This window comes from Netta rufina (genome assembly GCF_964035555.1).
Source record: "Netta rufina genome assembly, chromosome: 10".
Lineage (NCBI taxonomy): Eukaryota > Metazoa > Chordata > Aves > Anseriformes > Anatidae > Netta > Netta rufina.
This window is the reverse complement of record NC_140133.1, coordinates 3,671,017-3,691,297: the sequence shown is the minus strand read 5'-3', so window position 1 is coordinate 3,691,297 and position 20,281 is coordinate 3,671,017. Positions and strand designations below refer to the sequence as shown.

Sequence of the window (20,281 nt, the reverse complement as noted above, 5' to 3'; positions counted from 1 at the left end):
CTGAAGGAAAAAAAAAAAATAAAACCAGATTGGTGCAACGTGTTTTGGTTCTCACAGATTTCTGACTGGCCAAATTCAAGAGGGCACCAGCCAAGCATGCAGCAGGTGAGGCTCTGTGTATCCCCCTGGAAACCTGCTGGCAGAGGGCTCTGTCCTGCCTGTCCGATCCATGGGGAACATCATTTTACGCTGCTCATGCATAGAAAGATGTTAACTCTTCTTCTGGACAGTATTGTCCCTCTGCAGTACTTCAAGAGCGATGAATATTATGGAGACATTTGGGGATCAAACGACCAAAACATCTGAAATAACCTCATTCCCCTGGCTCTGTAGTTGGCGGTCGGTGCTCAGCCTGCCTTTTCCAACCAGCAGCATCTGAGCTGTGCCACAGCTCGCAAGCAGGCAGCAGCAGTCGCTGTCCTCTATATCCACATTATGTAACTGTACCTCTGCGTGTGGCCAGATTTCTCCAATACCAGTACTAACCACGTTTTCCAAAGTACGTTCACAGCAATTCCGAGAGGAAGGAACATTAGGAACTCACTCTTGTGAATCATCATCTCGCCTTAATGCCACATGTGATCGCGTTGTCGGCCTGCCCACCAGAGAGCCTCTGAAGAAACAACCACGCAGAGGGAAAAGAAGTCCTAATGGCAATCTGATCTGCGAATGGTTCCAGCAGTCAATGGCATTGACTGGCTCCTGGTACTCCAGCACCCCACTCAGTTTGTTCTTTGTTATCTGCCCTGGATGGAAGAAGCCAGGACACTTCCCCTCACCAGACTTTGTTAACTGCTTTCAGATTCAAGAGGTTAAAAGCACTCATGTGCAGATCTAGTTTTGAAGTTTGTTTCTGAACTGTAGTTAATGTAGCACAAACCATTGCAAACTTCCCTTTCTGCCATGTTTTCAGCTTCAGTTCCTTACAACATCCATCCCCACTTACCCCTCTCCCTCCCAGAAAAAAGCAGCGGTGTTATAAAATACACTAAGGTGTCAGTGTTTCACATTCCAGTCAACATAACCAAGGTACGTACAGAAACACGTCAGATCCCTCTCAGCAATTTTCAGAATATTTCTGTATGATCAAATGGGAGCTCACGTGCTCCTGCCATCAGAGAGCTTCACTTCTTGGAGACGCCGGCACCAGCACAGCACGTGCTGAAACTCCACCCTCACGTTTGTTTTGAAAACCTGTGATTATTTGGATTACCAGCTTATCCCAGGTTCCACTACATGGCAAGAATATTCCTCGTAATGTGGTGGGGTTTTGTGCTCACTTATACAAACCAAGGCCATACGTGCCTGGTATGCTCAGACTGTATTTTACCTGAATAAATTCCTTCTAAGCTGATCTCTCTGACTTCACCAACTGAGAAATATGGTTCTTTTATCATAGGAATAAATCTCCTTAATTTTCACATTTTAACTTCACATTGAATATATCTCATTAGCTAGATGGCATTATACAGCATAGCCAAGTGCTATTGCGTGTGTTGCCTTCTTCATTATAAAAGTTTGATTCAAGGCATAATAACTTATTTATTATGGGTAAAGTGAGGAAAGAATTTCCTCACACAATGAAATTTGCAGGCGATTGAGAAAGGAATTCTGAAATGTTTCAACCTAAAAAAGATATGAAAAACAGATGTAGAGATCTGATCTCAAAAATACAGTCATGAACCTAAATACAGAAAAAGAAAACGTCCCTTAAGCTATTGAGAAATTTGAATTAACTAATTTGAAATGGGACTTGAAAGAAATTACAGGACTACGCCTTTTCAGAATTGAGATACCAGATGTCAGCATTCTGGGACAGTAGTGAGTTGTGCTTTACAGCAGACCCCCAGCTGGAAGAACGGATTTAGGAACTCCTAGTTGGAAAAAAAAAATAAATGGATGAAGCACAGCTAGTTAAGCAAGGACAGCCTCTTATTAATTGCTCAAAATCTAAAGAGATCCTATTGCAGGTATCATTTAGAGCTCAAATGCAGCTACCTAGAAATTGCTTCCACAGCTTAGATTCAATAGAGAATCACTGAACTATCAGGGCTTTGAAATACAGCAGCCAGATGATTGCTTCTCAAACAGCAGCAGTACCCGAATTTGCAGCACAGAAGGGACAGCACCCATGGCACAGGGTCTGAAACACCGATGAGAGAAAGAAACAAAGGGGAGCTACAAGCCAGAACCAGGGGTTTGACTCCTGACAGATGTTGGACTATTGCTACCATGACCTGAAAGCTGGCACTGGTAACTTACTGTGCTCCAGCAAAAGCAAAGCCACCTTTAAAAAGAATCACCACCAGCCTGTACGTATTAGTTTAGAGGATATAACTAATCATTGTCTTATTATAGCTTTTATATGTTGGCTGCTGTTCCACGGAAAGATCTGTTAAATACCACATCTGGTTGGAGTCCAAATTAAAAGCTCTGTGATGACCTTTTATTCCCCGTAGCAGGGTTTTGTTTTTAAAAAGAAGGTTCTGGTTCTCCAGAACTATATCTGGAAAAAAGTGGTTTAAAATGTCAGAGACAAAGATAGAATAGGGCACACCTATGTCAAAAGAGGTCTGCCCACAAATTCAATTCACAAATCCAAGTCTCACAGATTTTCACCCTAGAAATGCCAAAGAGGAGCCCTCGGTGCTGGGCATGGTGGCAATCCCTACTGGCAGAGCTCTCAGGTAAGACGGTAAGCCAGCAAAAAGAAAGAAACAGTAAGCCCACGTAACATAATATTAAGAAGGTTCACATAGAGATAAGATTTTGCAACTCATTAAACACATAAAACCAATATTTTCTAAAACTGCCACAGGCTCAGCCCTTAATAGGATTTTGTATTTCCTACTTTCAGCTACCTGGGCATGCTATTTGAAAAGACCTGCTGTAATCTGGCTCTTCTGAAAGGAGCCAGGAAATATAGCTGTAGGAAATTAAATGCCCTTACCTATGGGGAAAATGAAAAAAAAGCTAGGGTGATTTCTTAATTGCTCTTAAATTCACATAGCCTCCTCTAGAGCAGGAGAAATTCAAGTGAAAGCACTGAGTGACAGCTGAGAAGACTGGCTGAATAACTTATAAGCACATCCCTTTTCTCCAATAAATTTCCATGGGAAAATAAAAAAGCTAATTCCCCCTTTAACAAGACAGTTACGAAACGTACGTTATTAAGACAGCGTTTCAGGAGCCAGCTGTCAGTACGCATCGCAGGCTGCAAGCTACCTGCTGCCCCAACACACAGCGTGCATTTCCTGCCCAGGACCGCCAGAGCAGCCCTCTCTACTCCTGTGCTTCACTATTACATGAAATCCAGAAAATTTCCCTTGACCCCTTTCTGCTCCTTCAATTAATGTGAATACAGAAAAGTGACCTCTTAACAATTGGTTTTACCTTTCCTCAGTCCCTGTGAGCTTCATTTCCGCACACAGTGTGTCTGTGCTGGGCACCTTCAGAACCGAAGGGTGTGCACGCTCTCGGTGTGCTGCATCTTGAACTTGCCAAACCCTCGATGGTGGCAAGACACAAACGCAAACAACCACAACTGTGCACAAGTAGCACCACAGTCTCTCCACTGCAAATGAACCAAAAGACGCATGAGCAGCTCCTGTTGCATCTTGTCTTTCTGGATTGTTTAACCTCACTCAAGGGAAGTAGCAATGTATTACTGTCACTTGCAAAGCAGGACAGTTCTCTGCTGCAACACAAGAAAACAGTAGCTTTTTTGACAAAAGCTTGATTTTTATCAAACTGAGAAAGTTTTCAAAAACCAATAGTTTTCTACTAATGCTCTTGAAACCAATATGATTTGATTTTCTGCAAATAGCACTTTAAAAAACAAAACAAAACATTTTGCAAATGTAGAAGTTGGAGCTCAAAGAGGTTCCAAGTAACTGCGGTTAAATTCTAGATATCCCAAAAGAGGTTACTAAGACGTATTCAACAAAGGACTTCTTGCAGGAGGAAGCTGTGTTAGTCTCACCAGTAGACTCACCCAATTGCCAATGCACACAAAGAACAGTTAAAATATCAGAAATAGAAGTAACAGAATAAAGATCAGAATCTAAATAAGAATTAGCATCCAATATGAAAAAACACAGCATTTTTGAAATTGAAAAACTCCTTATGAGTTATAAGGTAATTAAAATATTCTAAATTTTATTTTTCCTAAGTTTTCAAAATGAGAAATCATCAGAACATTTTATTGACTCCAATGAAATAAAAGCTGTAGCACAGACTTCCTTGGAGTCACAATTTCATTTTAAAGATCTACTTTCTAACACCTTATGATATAACACATGATCAGTACAATCTTATATGCAGCATTCAAGAAAAAATTGATGTATCAGCTGCAATATAAGAGTTAAAATATTTGTAAAATCAAGACTTCTAGCACTCCTATGTAAAACTCCTATCTAGCAGGTCTGCAGCCCACCCAAACCATTCCAGGTCCTTTTCAGAACAAGTACTTGAGAATTCCTAACCTAAAGATTTTTCTACAAGTCATTCGGGCATGCTTTGCCTTCCAGAAGCGCATTATATATTCTGCAACACTGCAATTATCAGTGCCACACACTGCCCTTGATTTTAAAAAAAACACATACTTTAAAGGGACTTTTAACAACAACAACAAAAAATACTCGTTATGAGAGAATCTTATTTAATAGTCACTAAATTTAAGAGGACATCGAGAACTTTAGAAGCTTGTATTTCTCACCTGTGCAAACACTTTGTTCTCCTTATTAATACTATTGCACGTTTTTAAAAGCAACTCTCACATCCATCTCAGCTATGCAATAAGCAAGATCAAGCAAGGAAACAGCAAAGTGTCACTAAGAATATCAAAGTAAACAGCAGCTCAACAGGTAAAAGAAAAGTAAATTAAATCAAAACAGCTATTACTGAGTGACCTCTCCACTCCACTTGTAGCATTGTTACCAGATACATCATGGCACCGATTTAACAAAGCTTAACATTATAAAATTAAGTCAGGTCATAAGTACGATGTTCTGTAAAACAGTTTCTTAAAGAAAGGTAGAATTACTGATTTTTCTCTGAAAAGCAACGTAAGCATTTGAGTGCATAGTCTCACCTGTAGATCTATGGTTAAGGGGAAGTCAATCAGCTGAATCTCCAACTCTCTATGTATGTTTACATATATAAATATACACAAATATATTTACAAGAACTCTGTTTTTGCATTGTGCTTTCCTTTGTGTAGATGAGAGTTCTGCTACAGGCTTCCATACCGCCGCTGTGTATTGTGCCTCACCACCTTCGTTATCTCTCTGATAAAATCCTAGTTTGTTCACTCCTGCAGGTATTTTAATCTTGCAAGAGAAATAATATTCCAAAGACCTGCTATCATCGCACCATTATCAGCACAGAGAATTATTTTAAAATTAGGTAAGTTTGCATAGCAATTTTGGGTAGACCTAAGAATAAAGCTGCTGCTCTGGAAATGCTATTACATTTCAAAACACATCGCATTGTCACAGCAGAGCAAGTATAATGCTTATCGCAACACACGCACAAGCCGTGACTCTGCAATTTTAAAACTTTGGTACTCATTTGGTTGGTATATGAGCATATTAAGATAACATAAGACTTTTTTCTTTTTTAAAGAGTGCATTAGAACAGGTGCACAGGCTTCATTAGAAATTTTTAATCTTACTGTCTTAGACCTAAGAGTAATTACCATATCAGTTTAACATCTAGTTCAACCAGTGCTTCCATTTTTCCATCCATGCAATGCAACAGACCCTGCTTTTCCACAGATCACAGTTATTTCTGGCCTTTACACGTGTATCTTCCACACAGATGCATACACAGCAGTACTGAGCTGATGGAGAAACTTTATCATTGCATAAATTCTGAACAACAAATATTAACGAGCACTTTATACTTAATTCACCTATGCCAGGTAGTTACTTTTGAACATACAAACCATTCCACTGAATCGCCCGTGTGGGCTGCATAATAATCCTTCTGTTACTGTACAAAGATGTTATCTGTAACACCACACAAGCCCTACAAACAACCCAGAGCTCTATAGAGCTACATAGAGACCTTCAGAGCACAGCAAAGCAACTGGCTGCTGTGCAGAGCCAGGCATCCCCTCCAACACCCAGCCTGGCAGCAGCACCCCAGGAGTCCCAGCACCCCCTGTCTCCTCCAGGCCCCAGCCCCATCCTCATTGTCCTGTGGCCACCCGAAGGACAGCAGCCCCACACAGGACACACACCCTGGCACAGCCCACAGCTCTCACTGCAGCTCCATAAATGTAGCAGGACAGGACTAAGAACTTGTACTTTCAGGGGAAAAAAGGTGCTTTTGAGCCCTCAGGAAATAAGACCACAACGATGCCACCTGCACGAGCACACGAGCGTGTGCACACACCTCCTGCTGCCCACGACAAAAGCAGCAAGGGAATTGGCAGAGTGACTCAGGGAAAACAGACAGCTTTCAGTTTTCAGAAAAAAAATGATAGAAAACGGAAAGAAATACTTGTTTCTTCCACTGAAGGAAAACCTGCAGAAAAATCATGACCCTGATAGCTGTAAAACCCACAGGAAAGCACGTTTATAAATAACCAAACTGTGAGAAGCAGCTTCATGGGGAGCTCACATCTTATTAGGTACCAAGGGCTCCAACCACAAGATGACTTTGTTAGTTACACGGCTTGCAGAAATCCACCTTGAAATATATGCTCTGTATCTTTTAAGGTACAAAGGTCAGCATTCATTAGAAAGCATGGAGTTCTCTCTTTCTATACACAAAATAGCTTATTGGAAATGTTCTAATGGCTTTTCTCCTTTCTTTAACGGATCTCTCATAAATTACAATTTCGGCTTTGAAATAAATAGAGGTAATGCAACTCGGATAGTGGAGACTCCAGCACACATAAAATACACAATTTATGAAAGTTTTTTTTATTATTATTTTTCAAAACACTTATATCACATGTACCATTAAATTGTTAATTGCGACATCAGAATTAGGGGACCTAAGCATCAACCACCAGGGCAGTCAGAAATACAGCAATCATCAGCTGTTGCTGATCAGAAGCCAACCACCAGTGCACAAGAGGTTAGGTTACAAAATGCCTTTTCATCCCTCACCCTAGATTCCACTTCATTTTCCTTCATTTCTCTGCAAATTCTGATTTTCCTCTCAGGCTAACTATCACAGCACAGACTTGAAAACCGGTTGTTTGTGAGTGCCAACTGGAATAGTTTGCAACCTTGCAAAACCCAGCTCTGCAGGCTGCGTTACGGACACAGAGCCAATTACCCAGCCCTCGGCTCAGGAGTGCTCTTAATTGACCAAAGCATCACAGGGCACCAAGCTGTCACTGCTTCAGCCTCACTGCTGCACAAAGAAGCTGCCCAGGAAAGCGCCTGGGAGGATCACTGGTTATGAGAAGTATCTTATAAGATTAATCAGGAAGATAATTTCACCTGATTGGAAAAAGAACCTTCTAAAGAAAAAGAAAGGCCATGAAAAAAGACCAAGTCTGTCTGCATGCACCTCACTGGGCAGAAGGTCCTACAGACCAGGGCCCTGTCATTAACTCCTGTTTTGGAAACGTGGGCAGGGGTACAACAAAGGGGAGAAACGATGGCAAGGAAGAAAGTAAGCTAACTTTTTTAAAAGCCTACTGTAAAAGTTTTTTGAAGTACCGTCCATTTTTAATGAATCCTCCCTACCAGCACACAAAGGAATGCAGGAACTGGCTGATGAGTCACCTGTAATCCTTCCCTCACCTGTAACAAAACCAGATCGGTATCAGTCACACCTCACACTGATTACTTCAGACCTAGCAGCCACACCAATTTCATTTTTAGGCCCCAGGTTAGTAAGCTGCGTGTTTTCTGTTGTGCCCTCTTCATGCAAAGGGCATTTCCCCAAGCACAGCCCTGCAGTTTCAGTAATTCCACATCACCCCCTTCATGCTGAAGGGCTCCTTCCCAACATGGACTGCTCTGCAGAGCAATACATATATTTTAATAAGTTGAGCTGTTATGTTCAGAAACAGCGAAAAACAAAGGAAGAAAAACAAAGACAGAAAAGCATTTGTGTGGCAGAAGTTGATAAACACCCACAGTCCCATTTCTGGCAGCACTTATTTCTGAATCCATGTACACTCCATTGTTTCCTCAAGTGTCTCATTTTGGACGCAAGATATTGCAGTCCAAAACCAAAGCTATTTAGAGGAAAAATGTTCTTTGAAGCCCACCTGTGAGTGAGCAATGGCTGGTTCTTTCCCTCCCTCAAACCACCTGAGAGATAGCTCCAACAACTACACACATAAGTTAATAAATGAAGTTTTGCATTTTGTACTTTGATGTCACTTGGGGCAGAATAGCCTGTTTCCCATGCTTTTGTAGCCTTGGCAGTTAGAAATGTGCAATCCTGTTTCATCGCAGTAAACAGGCATACATCTCGGATCACACACATTTTAAGTATCAGCTGTTTCTCATAGTTTGTGGTGCTGGAGTCACTTCTGCAGCCAGTAAGCACAGCTGCTTTCCTCTGCCCGTACAGCAAGCCTTCCACAGTAATGCTTCAGGGGTCTTGGTTGTGTGTTTCTCAGTACGTGTAGGGGCTTTGATGGAGGGCTTCAGACTGGGGGCAAGGAGAGGGGAACTCAAGTAGTAAAGCAGTGGAAAAAAAAATCCCCCAAATATCCATAATTTATTTCAGAGAGTTAAAGAGCGCTTCTTAGTGCGGGGTGCTTCCTTCCACCCCACACACATACAAGCACAGGTACTGCTACAGGTTTCTTTCCTCTATTTCTCAATACTTTGAAAAGAAGGCTCAATCCTCTTCCACGTACAAGGATTCACAGAGTTGTCTTTCACCTAGAGGAAACCGCAGGGTGCTTTCATAGGAGTATCTTGTGTCAGGTAGGAACCTATCCAGTTGGCTTAATTTAACATGAGGCTATAAAAATAAGGCATAAAATTGACCCGAGTCCAAGTAGGCTCTTCTGCAATCACTCGCTGCTCTGCCACCCCATCCTGCAGCTGCCAGGGAACTGAAGACAATGTGTTTTTTTCCTTAAGACAAGGTGCCTGTGAAGCAAAGCTATTTTGCATGTGTCCCATATGGCCTCAGTCTGACCAGGCCATTCAGCATCCCCCTCATGTATAAACACAGCTGGGATCCAGAAAGGAACCATCATCCACTCCTCAGGTAGCTGAAGCCAGGAGAAGACACCTACAGAGCACACCTACCGCTCCATGGACAAGCAGGGCTCTTCCCCATGATGGCACTGACTTTCCCCCTACAAGCCAGCCAGCAGAGGCAGTCCCTGCAACCCCTCCCAGTGCAGCAATACTTAGACCCCAAGTTTAATGCTAACAGGGACAATTAATTTCCGATTCCACCTGCAATAGTCATTGAAGGCTTCACCAAAGCTCGCAGCTCAGGGAAGGGCGAGGAGCCCAGCTGTGTCCTCATTCCTCCAGGAGCAGAAATTCCAAGACCCAGATCTGAGCACAAAGCATCACAGCCCCCAGGCAGAGCAGGCAGGTCATGGTCCCTTCCATCTCCCCCTGCTGGGGATCCTGGGGTCCTGATCTGAAGATGAAGGGGACTCAAGCTGTGGGACGCAGCCTTCCCCCCACCCCAGCTGCCCTGTGTGCCGGCAGCCTGCCCAAAAACAGGTCGGGGTTGTGCGTGGTCCTTCAAGGAGCAGCCCGAGCTGCCACTTTGCCACCCACTCACTGCCTGATGTGGGGCTGAAAGCAACCAAAGCAGGCAGTCCTCAAGGCCCAACATGAAGGCTCCAAAGCGAGTGTTCTATTTAAAGACGGAATGATCTCGGCTACTTGACACCCATGGGCTCGGCAGCTAGGAGAATTTATAGCTCCAACTTGCTTCAGATAACGTTAGTCAAGTTCACGAGTCTGTTGTGCATCTGAGGACCAGCAGATTAACAGTAGAAGCTTTGCTCTCGCTTTTATTTTTTTTAGGGGAAAGTTACAGAAAGCCCCTATTTGTCACCTGGAATTGTGCCACAAGCACTTCAAGTTAACAATAAAAGTAACTCTGAATTACACCTGATGTTATTCTCCTCCACTTCCCCATGCTGAAAATTCCTGGACCTTACAGGCTTTGGTTAGGCTGAACTGCCACAGGGACTTTTTAAATTCATTGAAGTTAAAGAAAAATATTACAGAAGTTACAACGTGCACAAAAACCTCAGAAACCTTGACCAGACAGGATCACAGATGGGCTACAAGCACTCGTTCTAGTTCATTCTTAACTCATTTTATGTAATACCCCTTCACTTCATACAAGTGGCTGTGTATTTACTTCTGCTACTAATCATGCATATGGACCAACAACACCATGTTCATCCAAAGCAACCTGTTTTCATCATGATTGCACTGTTTGCCAAAGGACAAGATGCTCTCATCCTCCATAAGTAACTGAAAGCAAGTTTTTACTGCAGCTGACAGAAAAGCAGCTCTGTTGGTGCAGCACTTGCTTTATTATCAACAACAATTTTCAAAGTAAGCACTGGTGCAGAACAGGAAGAACACAAGTCCCAGTGCACATGACCCCAGCAAGTTCCCTTAAATAATCAGTAAAACCTAGAACAAAGCTGACATATTTGGAATCAGTTTTACAGGATCTAGGTATCAAGCGTTTCAGCCGTGAGCCGTGCAGGCCTGCAGCAACAAGATACATCTGGAAATGTGACTCCCCCTCCTGCACTGCTCTACTTTAATAGCCAGAATTGATCCCGCGCAGCCAACCGGCACAGCTGCAGCAGCTCCAGCGAGTACAACGGGTCACCCTAAACATCATTCCAACTTAAAAAAAAAAGACAGCATCAGGAGAGCAATGTTAAAAAGCTGCTTATTGTACAAAAACCTGAAATAAACACCATAATTTTAATCCCCAAACTATGCACCAGAGAGACATCCATTTCAGGAGCAGACTTAGGCAATACCTACTTTATATTTATTTTGTAAAGTAACAATTCAGTTGTCAATGTAGCAAGCAGCCAAATGCTATTTATTCTTTTAATAAAAGATACGTTTCACAATGTATAGCCAACTTTTTATTATTTTCATAAAAAAAAAAAAAAAACTTCCTCCATCTGTTTGGTCTTACTAGGTTTTAAAAAGTTTTAAACACTTGAAACAAACCAACCATGGTATTTGGACAAGTATAGCTAATACCTGCAGGGACCACAACATTGCTGTGCTCTGTACAGAGCCACCGTTTATTAAGGTCCATATTTTGCTTTTTTTTCATTCACTTTGTAGCAAGACAGTTACCCAATAACTCTAAAAGGCAGCCACCATCCATACCGATTCAAATATAACTTCTCTGGATTATAATGAAACAAAAAAACTTTAAAGTAGTTTTCTGCAGAGCTGGACTACAGCAGGACTTTTGGAATCTCTGAAAGAACTGGTAGCTTTAGTAACTAACTACATTGCAGCTTTTCCACTAAAAAAGCATTAGGAAAAGACTAGAATGCAACAGAAAAACATCCCTTTGGGGTGTTATCTAATCATTTTCTTATAAGCTAGCAATCAATGCTGCTTTAAGCTTACTTGCCTAACCAAAAATTGCATTAAAATTCAAACTAACTTTGGTAAAGTGCTGCAGAGATTCTTAATAGGATCAAATACTACTTAAAGTACATTTAATTTTCCTTTAAGAAGTTTGGAATGAAGATCAAATTGAATTCACAAAAAAGGCCAAAGGAAAAAAAATGCTAACGTTACTTGAGCCTGTATTCTCCTATCTGTTTTCCTGAGAGTTCATGAATAAGCGTTTTGTATCCCTCTGGAGCAAACAACTGAAGAACAGATGGCACTAGGTCTTATGTTACTCTTTCCTCGGTGTTTAATTGACATGTATGTTCCCATACTACAGCATTTCAGTTCACCCATACTCCCCTTGTGTGCTTAACTACCATATTACTTATTAGTTACGTTGAATTCACACACTGCAGCAAAGTTATGTTCCAGTAAATCGCTTACTGTGGTCAGATTGTGTACACTAACACTTGGTATGAATTAAAATGTATATGCACTTATGTGGAAGACCCTGGAGTAAGGGGGAACAAGATCCACCCGCTGCTTATTTGTGACAATGCTACAGCCATGACAGGGATATGCAGGACCTGGCATGTTTGGTAGAGGTGAATAACTGTTTTTTTTTAGAAAAAACTGTTGGGAGGTTGGTGAACTGAAAACCCAGGTAAGTCCATTCGAGCGTAAAATGGAGCATCTTCCAAAAGAAACTTGAGGCAAGTACAATTGCATGCATTCACTTATTTGTTCTTTCAGGGACTGAGCAGAATGGATGCCAACACGCACTGACCTCCCAGTTGTACACATTCAGAGGAAATCAAGTCAGTGCTAATGAACAAAACAGTTACTCTAGAAAGTTTTTGGTAGAAACTTATCAGCAGCTGATTTAGAACTCAATCTGAATTGATCAAACCCTGTAGAGGCCTGGCTGGCAACTGAGAGGCTTCCCTGCCATATGGCTTGCAGGATTAACAAATGGGAGAAACATGCCTTCCAAAAAGGACAGACCCCACTGCCTTCTGACACATCTCCCATGGCTCAGCGATGTCCCATCATCAGCTGTGCCACTTCCACACACACATGTCCAGGTACACACACACCCGCGGGGTGCAGGTCAGACCTGCATCTGTCACCCTGCAGTCTTAGCAGGCTCCCAGCTCTGGCACAGCAGAGGCTCCAGACATTCATTAAGACCCCGCAAAAGCCTCACTGTAAAGCCAGCACCTGGCAGTAAGGCAGGTTTCTCACTTGCGAGCAGGCAGAAGAGCTGCAGAAAGGAAGGGACTTGGTTCCTCCATTTCAGGCTACAGAGAATAGCGCGACATCAGATGAAGGTCGTTTCTAGCTGTCAGATTTCTTGGCTTCATGGGAAAAAACAAAACCAACACAACTTCCCCCTCCCTCACCAAGCCAGGCTTCAGGCACACTGAAATCAAGTCTCATCAAGATAGCATCCAGATTTTCTAATATGCCAGAATCACTTCAGGGAAATAATGCATTTCTAGACATAACCTGAATTTCACATACACAAACCTAATCAATTGGAAAGCCAGTTCTGCTGCTGCATGACTATTTCAGATCTCCTCCAAACATTACTTGCATAAATCACTATTTCAGAGAAACAAAGATGTCTCTTCCAACAACAGTGCCAAGCATCACGCACTCCCATGAGATGTGCTTGTCTGCCCTTTTCTTACAGGCTCTGAGTGCCACACGTAAGTGCTTAGCTTACACTTGTGTTTCCAGGCCAAACCTCCTGGAGAACCTCCTAAAGATGCAGTAAGTGCCCTGCTGCTGGCAGGGAATGGCTATGAAGTGGCAAGTCTAAAACCTGCCTTTCCTCTGATCAGACAGTTGTACCAAGCTCTCCTCATCACTCACACCCAAACCTGCCAGTACAGCTGGGCTCCTGAAATGCAGGGATTCACCAATACCTCCTCAACACTGCCTTCCTACCTGGTCCTTACAACAGGCGCTCTACCCTCCACCCACCCAGCCCAGCATCGCTCTTCCTGATCTCTGCAGCACCTCTAGTATCTCCCAGCATGCAAAAATCCTGATGCCTCCAGTAGCTGAATTGCTGTTACCATCCTTCTTTTAGCACATCATTACCAGCACCCCTGGGCTTTCTTCAGACCTCTGTTACACCCTGGCCACAAAACAAGGCAGCAATCAGACCAAAATGTAAGCATGTTGCACACACACAAGTCAGACAGTGTGCCAAGTGCAAACATTATTCAGATGACAGTTCCAAAAATCAAGGCCCCTTCCCCACCCCCCCATCAGCTGCAAACAACAGATGACCAAAGGGACCAGGAATATCCTTCACATCAAGATCTGATTTTATTTTCAGTCACTTCCTTATACTGCTACAGGACCACACGTGCATAACAGGAAACAGCTCAACTGGTACCAAAGGTGTACAACCAACCCGTATGGAAACATACTCAAAAGCAAAAGAAAGGAGTCCCATTTGATTCAAAGGAACAATGTGAAGTCTGACCCAGCTCTATTTCATTTACTGAATTTGAGAAGCAGTCTATTAATAGTTCACTACCATATTCCTATCCCATTTCTCCCTGTCATGGAGACAGCGCTCCTAACAAACACCAGCAATACAGGCACGTGTCTTCATATTGACACTGTGGAGCAGAGCTAAACCAATTGCTTCAACTGAAACAGAAGTCACTATCTCAGAAATAAACATGAAACAGACAAAATTAGTCTCCAGGAGTTAATTTAATATAAGCACATAGCAATATCAGATTCAAGCTTTCAGATACATTTTTCCTCCTTTCTTCTTCCAAAGGAATTTGCTAAATTGTTCTGTTCATTTACACTACAAAGTTTACCAAGCCAATAAATTAACAGCACAGATAGTAACAATCTGCTCTTCTGACATCAGATGAAAGCTGTTGCCAATAAGGACACCATAAAAGCCAAACTACTGCACCAGTGAAAATCCTGAAGTTTTGACTTTTCCATGAAGAAGCCACCTGAATTCACACAGGAGCTCAGGACATCCTCCTTCCACTGCCAGAAGCCGCTTGTTAGTCAGTGTCAAGTGAACTTTAACACTGCCCATTTTATGGGCACCCACTTCTAACAATGCAAACATTTCTGCTTACACAAAAACATCCATGCCATGGACCTGTCATAGCAAAAGAAAGAGTGCTAGGAAAGTACAAAGCACGACACTCACCTTGTAAGATGAAGTCTCTCCATACAGAACTATACCACCAGAAGCTCAGCAGAAAAGCTGCAGAGGGACAAAGGGGTAATTTCTTGCCACCCCACTGTGCCATTTCTGTTGAAGTCCTTCACAGTGTTCTTTATTTGGTAGCTATTCAGAAAATGCAGTCAGAGCTATTTCAGCACTCTTGATTTCTTTTTTCAAACGGGGAAGGGGGGAAATTTACCTCTGTCCCTCCCTTGCTCTTCCATAGCTCCCCAGACACCTCTAGCATCCAACGCCAGAACTAAGCAGTCACACAGAGCACGTGGAGGACATGTCCACCTATAAGCACAGAGCAAGTCTTGTGCAAGTGGTGGAAAAGGCACAGCTGCCCTGCAGCATTCACCAACACACATTTCTCACCTCTCCACTACAGGTACAGCAACAGCAGGAGACGGCGTATCTTTTCCATGTTTTTAGCAAATAAAACCCAAATGAATTACAACCAAACAGAAACCGTAGTGTTCAGCATCAAAGCAAGAACCAAGAGGTACAATGAGATCTTTGCGTTTGAGATAGTACAGTGTGAGGCTCTTCTGCAGTTTCCCCACACGTTCCCTAAGGAGAACAGGATGGGGATTTTGGAAACTATTCATCCAACTAAAAACATTATTTGGCTTGCCAGCAGGTTGGCAAAAGCCTATATTCCTTATTCATGATCTAACATTTTACTTACGAGCACAATGCTTGAAATACTGTTACTGAAGCCTCACCACACAGCAATTGTATGCCACCAATTAAAATTAATTATAGCTGTTGAAAACCTTAGAATGCAAACCCTTCCAAACTGCAAGGGCACACTAATCCCATTCCAATACTTCAGTTTCAGGAAGGAACAATAAACTTATTTTCTAGCTAGAATTTGACTAAAGCTTTCATGTCTTCACAGACAGGTCTAAAACCCACATCTAGCTTGGTTACCATTTGGGTCCTACTCTAATCCTAGCCATGATTTCGGTTCTGAACCCTAAAGCCATCTTTTCAATGAAATAAAAGGACTGAATAAGACTGGCTTGCAGGGTCTTTGTATAGATGAACAGAAAGAGGCAGACACCCAGGCAACAGTACAACTGGGCTGAGAAAACTGCTGAGCAAGGAGAGGGGATTAATGCCTGTGTGGAACCTCAACACTGTTAGCTTTTAGCTCTCAGGCTCTAAAAGTAACAAGCCAAGCACATCTCTAGAAGAGAGACAAAGTACAACGCGCTGCCATTTGCCTGCAAAAAGGCTCTCCCATTGTTTTTGATGGTGTGAGATTGCAAAGGAAGGCATTTTGTCTCCAGCAGCATGGCAGTCGTGGCTCCCCCTCATGTGTATCTGAACACTAAATTTCTACAGAAAGGAGCATATCCAAATGGCACAGTATACATAAGAGTTTCCAAAATATTGTGAATAAAGTGATTCTTCACAGCGCTCTGGCTTGTTTCCATAATAAAAATCCCTTGCTGAAGCACGAAAGTCCTGCCCAAGTCAGTACGCAGCTACTTGCACCTTCCATTGCTTCTTTCTTGCAGACTAATCCTGAAAGCAAAGACCTCATGTGGTGTTGGAGACCTGTGCCATTCAGCTCTACTTTTTCACTCCAGACCCAAGCACTGTCTCCCACAATTCCCATACACTCATTCTGGCATTACTTTGATATCTGCATAGCTAAGGGACATGAATGGTTAAAGAAAAACAGCAGCCATAAACACTTTTGTGGATTTACATCATTTTTTCTAAAGTAGCTTAATAACAAGCACTCTTGCTACAGTTAGGGGCCTAAACCTATTTGCATATATTGCATTTAAAACATCTAGCAGCAAGACCTGATTTAAATTGAAGCACATACAGCTGACAACAGAAACCAGTGGGAATTCTGGAATTACTACAGATTATTTCTTTACAGTCAGTTCAGGAATTCCTAAACAAGTATACAGAATAAGAAAAGCAATCTCCAGTTAAACTTCATACTGCAAACTTCCCTTCCCAATCTCCTTCAATTTAAATGACCCAAACACTGGAATTTCAATAGAATGGATTCTCCAATACATCTGGCAGTCTTTTGTAGCTAAAGCTATTCTGTTACAGAAAATATCTTGAAAACATATTTTCCCACTCCCCTGATAGAACATACTGCAAAAATTTGGCAAAAAAATGAATTCCTGCTCCCTGTGATTGCTCTGTTGCATTCTGGCCGGTGCACGCGAGCTCTGTCAGACAGCTAAACCACCCCAGCCCATTCCCATACACACACACTCCCTCAGAGGGGACCTGAATTACTGCCCTAAATAAATCTCAGGTGACTGCAGTATGAGCCTTACACATTCACAATTCGGTTTCCAGCAGCCACCGAACAGCGACGAGGCCTACCTCATGCGCCCTGCTCCTGGCACTGCTGTGGGGCTGAGCTCTCCTCCAGAGCCCCCCGGCAGCCCCCACCACTGCCCCCCAAGACCCCCAGAGGCCAGAGCCCTCCCCCAGCCCCATAGCTGTGGGGCATGAGCTGGGGCTGAGCCTCCTCCTGCACCAGCACAGCCTGCCCTCAGCTGCGCGGCCTCAACCTGCCCAGCCTGCGCGTTTTGAGCTCTGCCTCATGGAAACTGCTGAGGCGAGAGACTGCGAGGGCCGGGGCGCGCTGCCTGTACCTTTTCTGAGGGAAGCAGCGCTGCGGTGAATTGCAACCCTATTGTGCAACAAAACCGCCGGGGAATAAAGATGCGGCTGCACATCCATCCCTGCCTACCCCACCAGGCCGGGAGTAACTCACACACGGTTTGTGCCAAGGGTAAATAAATAAATAACTCAAGCTTCATGCAGCACGATATTTACGTGCTATTCTCACACCCTCACAGGCCATGAGGCTCAATCGTCCAGGGGGAGTTTAGGGACCTGGGACTGGAACCAAGAGCTGCATCGCTAGTTCCCACCGAAATCATGGAGCCAACTCAGACCGAACAATAGCTCAAGGGAAAAAAATAAATAAATCTATATTATGTTTCTTCTCTCAAATAAGGTCTTGTTAGAATAGATGTTAACAGAAGGGATGCACATAATAGATACTAAAAGCTTCACAAATAAAAAAAATGAAACATTCTACTGGCATTTTTACAAGAGCAGGAATATATGCGTACATACAGAAGCATATGGTCTCCAACTGAGACTATACGCACTGTAAAATAAATAAACAAAAGGCAACAACCATGCCCCACAACAGCAAAATGACAGTATTTTTATCTTCTCTCCTTGGGTATTACTGGGTGACTTCAGTCTAAAGACCTAGAAGCTAAAACAGGCCCATTATTTCAAACCTCACTTTTAAAGGTATTTGGATACACAGGTCTTTGACCTGACTGAAGCGCTAGTGCACAATGCATTAAAAAAAAGGAAAGCACTCAAGTGCTTTCTGAGGTTCAATTCACAAGTTGGTGACAGGCACAATTTCAGAAGAGGGAACGGGCAGGGTAAGAGACAGCACACGTTCCTGTCTGCATAAAAGCACAGCGCATCTATATTTGTGGGAAAAGGGAAGCACGCTCCTGCAAACGCATTTACGTTCATTTATACGCTGCGTGTGTTTCTTTAACCTAGACCTGCCGCTTGGCTCCTGCTAAATCCAGCTGCTGTTTGTGAAGTGTCAGTCTGAAGTGGCTGGGGGGTAGGGAGGGGAAGAGGAGCTGTGCTGAGCTCTCTTCAGCATGCTCTGCGCATTCAGAGAGCGACTCGTGACCTTTTTATGCAATATGACAGCTCCTATATTACCACGGCTAGCTCGGCAGCCGGGTGCAGAGCTGTGAGGGTTAAGCCTGGGAGGAGTGTACATAAGGTGGTAGATGTGGAGCCAATGAGGATATTGCGCTATAGTTAGACACTGGATACTAAGCAATGGTGACTATAAAGGCTGCTCAAAGCCAAGCTTCTGTGGATGCCACCGGCACCTTGCCCTTAGCTCCTAGGCTTACAAAGCAGAAATAAAACACAGGCGGATCAGCCGGGCTTACCTGAAGTTCACACCAAGCAACTTCCACCCACGTCTCGGTGTCCAGCCCCTTGTAGACCGTTTTGAAGGATCCCCTCCCGAGTTCAATATCAAACTTGAGGAACCTGCCATCCAGCGAGGTGGCAACGGCTTTCATGTCAGCCTCCTCCTCCGGCTCCTCTTTCTTCGCCTTGCCGTGGTCCTTGGAAGCATCCGCCGCCTCCTTCCTCTCCGCATCCTTGCCGGCTTCCTTCTGCTCCTCCGCCCCCGGGGCACCGCCGGGGGCTGGCCCCGGCTTCAGCTGCCCGGGGGGCTCTGTCCCCAGGCACCCCTTCTCCTGCCCCTGCCCCGCCTTCGCCCTCTCCGCGATTATCCTCCGCGTTTTCGGGAGCAGGATAATTTTCCGCTGATGCTCCGACTCGGGAAGGTCGAAAGCGGGCTCCTCCTGGTCCGAGTCCACCACGCTCCTGCGCAGGAACCGCTGGTGGACCAGCTTGGGGTCCCTGGAGCCGTGCGGGCGCAGCGGCGGGGCAGCGGCGGCCCCATCCACGTTCATGCCGGGCTCGGCAGCGCCTGGAAGCCGCCCGCGGCCGCCTCCTCCCCGCCGGGGGGCCGCTCGGGCATCGCCCCCGCTTTCCATCGGCTCTCAGCTCCTGCCGCCGCCGCCGCCCCCGGGCCGGGGGGAGTCACCGCGCTGCGGGCCCGCTCCGGGCCGCCCCTCCGCCACCTGCCAGGGGCAATGCAGAGCGCACAGCCCTGATGCACCGCTCGGACCCGGTCCCCCCTTCCCTAATCCTCCCCCCCAGCCTTCCCCGGTCCCCCCTTTTCCCTCGTTCCCCCCCTCCCCGCAGCCGCGCCCCCCACACCGAGCCATGGGGGGCTTGCAGCGGCGGCCAGCCGAGCTGCGGGGCCCAGCCGCACCCCCTTAGCCCCCCCCCCCCCCCGTGCCCCCTTATCCCCTCCCGGGGGGAGCTCCGAGCACAAAGCGGGGGTGGGCGGGGGCCCCTTTTACTTACGTGCGGAGCGGGGGGCTGCCGTGCCCGGCGCCATGGACGGGGATGAGAAGGGCGGCGGGGAGGCGGGGCGGGTGCCGCCGTGTGTGTGTGTGTGCGCGAGTGTGGCTGCGGGTGTGTGTGTGTGCGTGTGTGTGTGTGTGTGTGTGTGTGCGTGCGGGTGTGCAGGGAGCCCCTCGGCCCGCCCCTGCAGCACGCCCTGCCCGCAGTGCCCGGCCCCCCCCCGGCTCCCTCCGCTCGGCTCCCGGCGGGGCTCAGGGCGCGGGGTGCGCCCCTGCCCGCGGCCAGCCCTGCGGCAGCCCCCGCCGCGCCCCCACGGGCGACGCCAGGATGGGCGACGACGCCGGCGGCGGCGGCAGCAGCAGCAGCAGCGGCCGCCCCCCCCCCCCTCCTGCCCCCCCTTCCCTTCCCCTCGCTCCTCCGCCCCCGCCCCGCTTTTGTCAATGGGAAGCGCCCCCCGCCGCCCGCCCCATTTAACGCCCCGCCGCTGCCGGGCCGCCCACGGGGCGGG

The 20,281-nt window shown here is 45.4% G+C and overlaps 1 protein-coding gene across 11 annotated transcripts in view; it reads right to left on the bottom strand.

The window, feature by feature from the left end:
- The window catches only part of WNK2 (WNK lysine deficient protein kinase 2), a 117,389-nt gene extending 97,319 nt beyond the window's left edge, over positions 1-20,070 (bottom strand). For all 11 annotated transcript variants that reach the window (XR_014618733.1, XM_084292780.1, XM_084292781.1 and 8 more), the window contains exons 1-2: positions 19,774-20,070; positions 18,780-19,484 (exon numbers count right to left, since the gene is read on the bottom strand). Coding sequence is in view for 10 of the 11 variants with exons in the window: in XM_084292780.1 (XP_084148906.1) it covers positions 18,780-19,397 (618 nt within the window). In the remaining variant the exon portion in view is untranslated. The remainder of the gene's footprint in view (positions 1-18,779; positions 19,485-19,773) is intronic.
- Between the last annotated feature and the right edge of the window lie 211 nt (positions 20,071-20,281).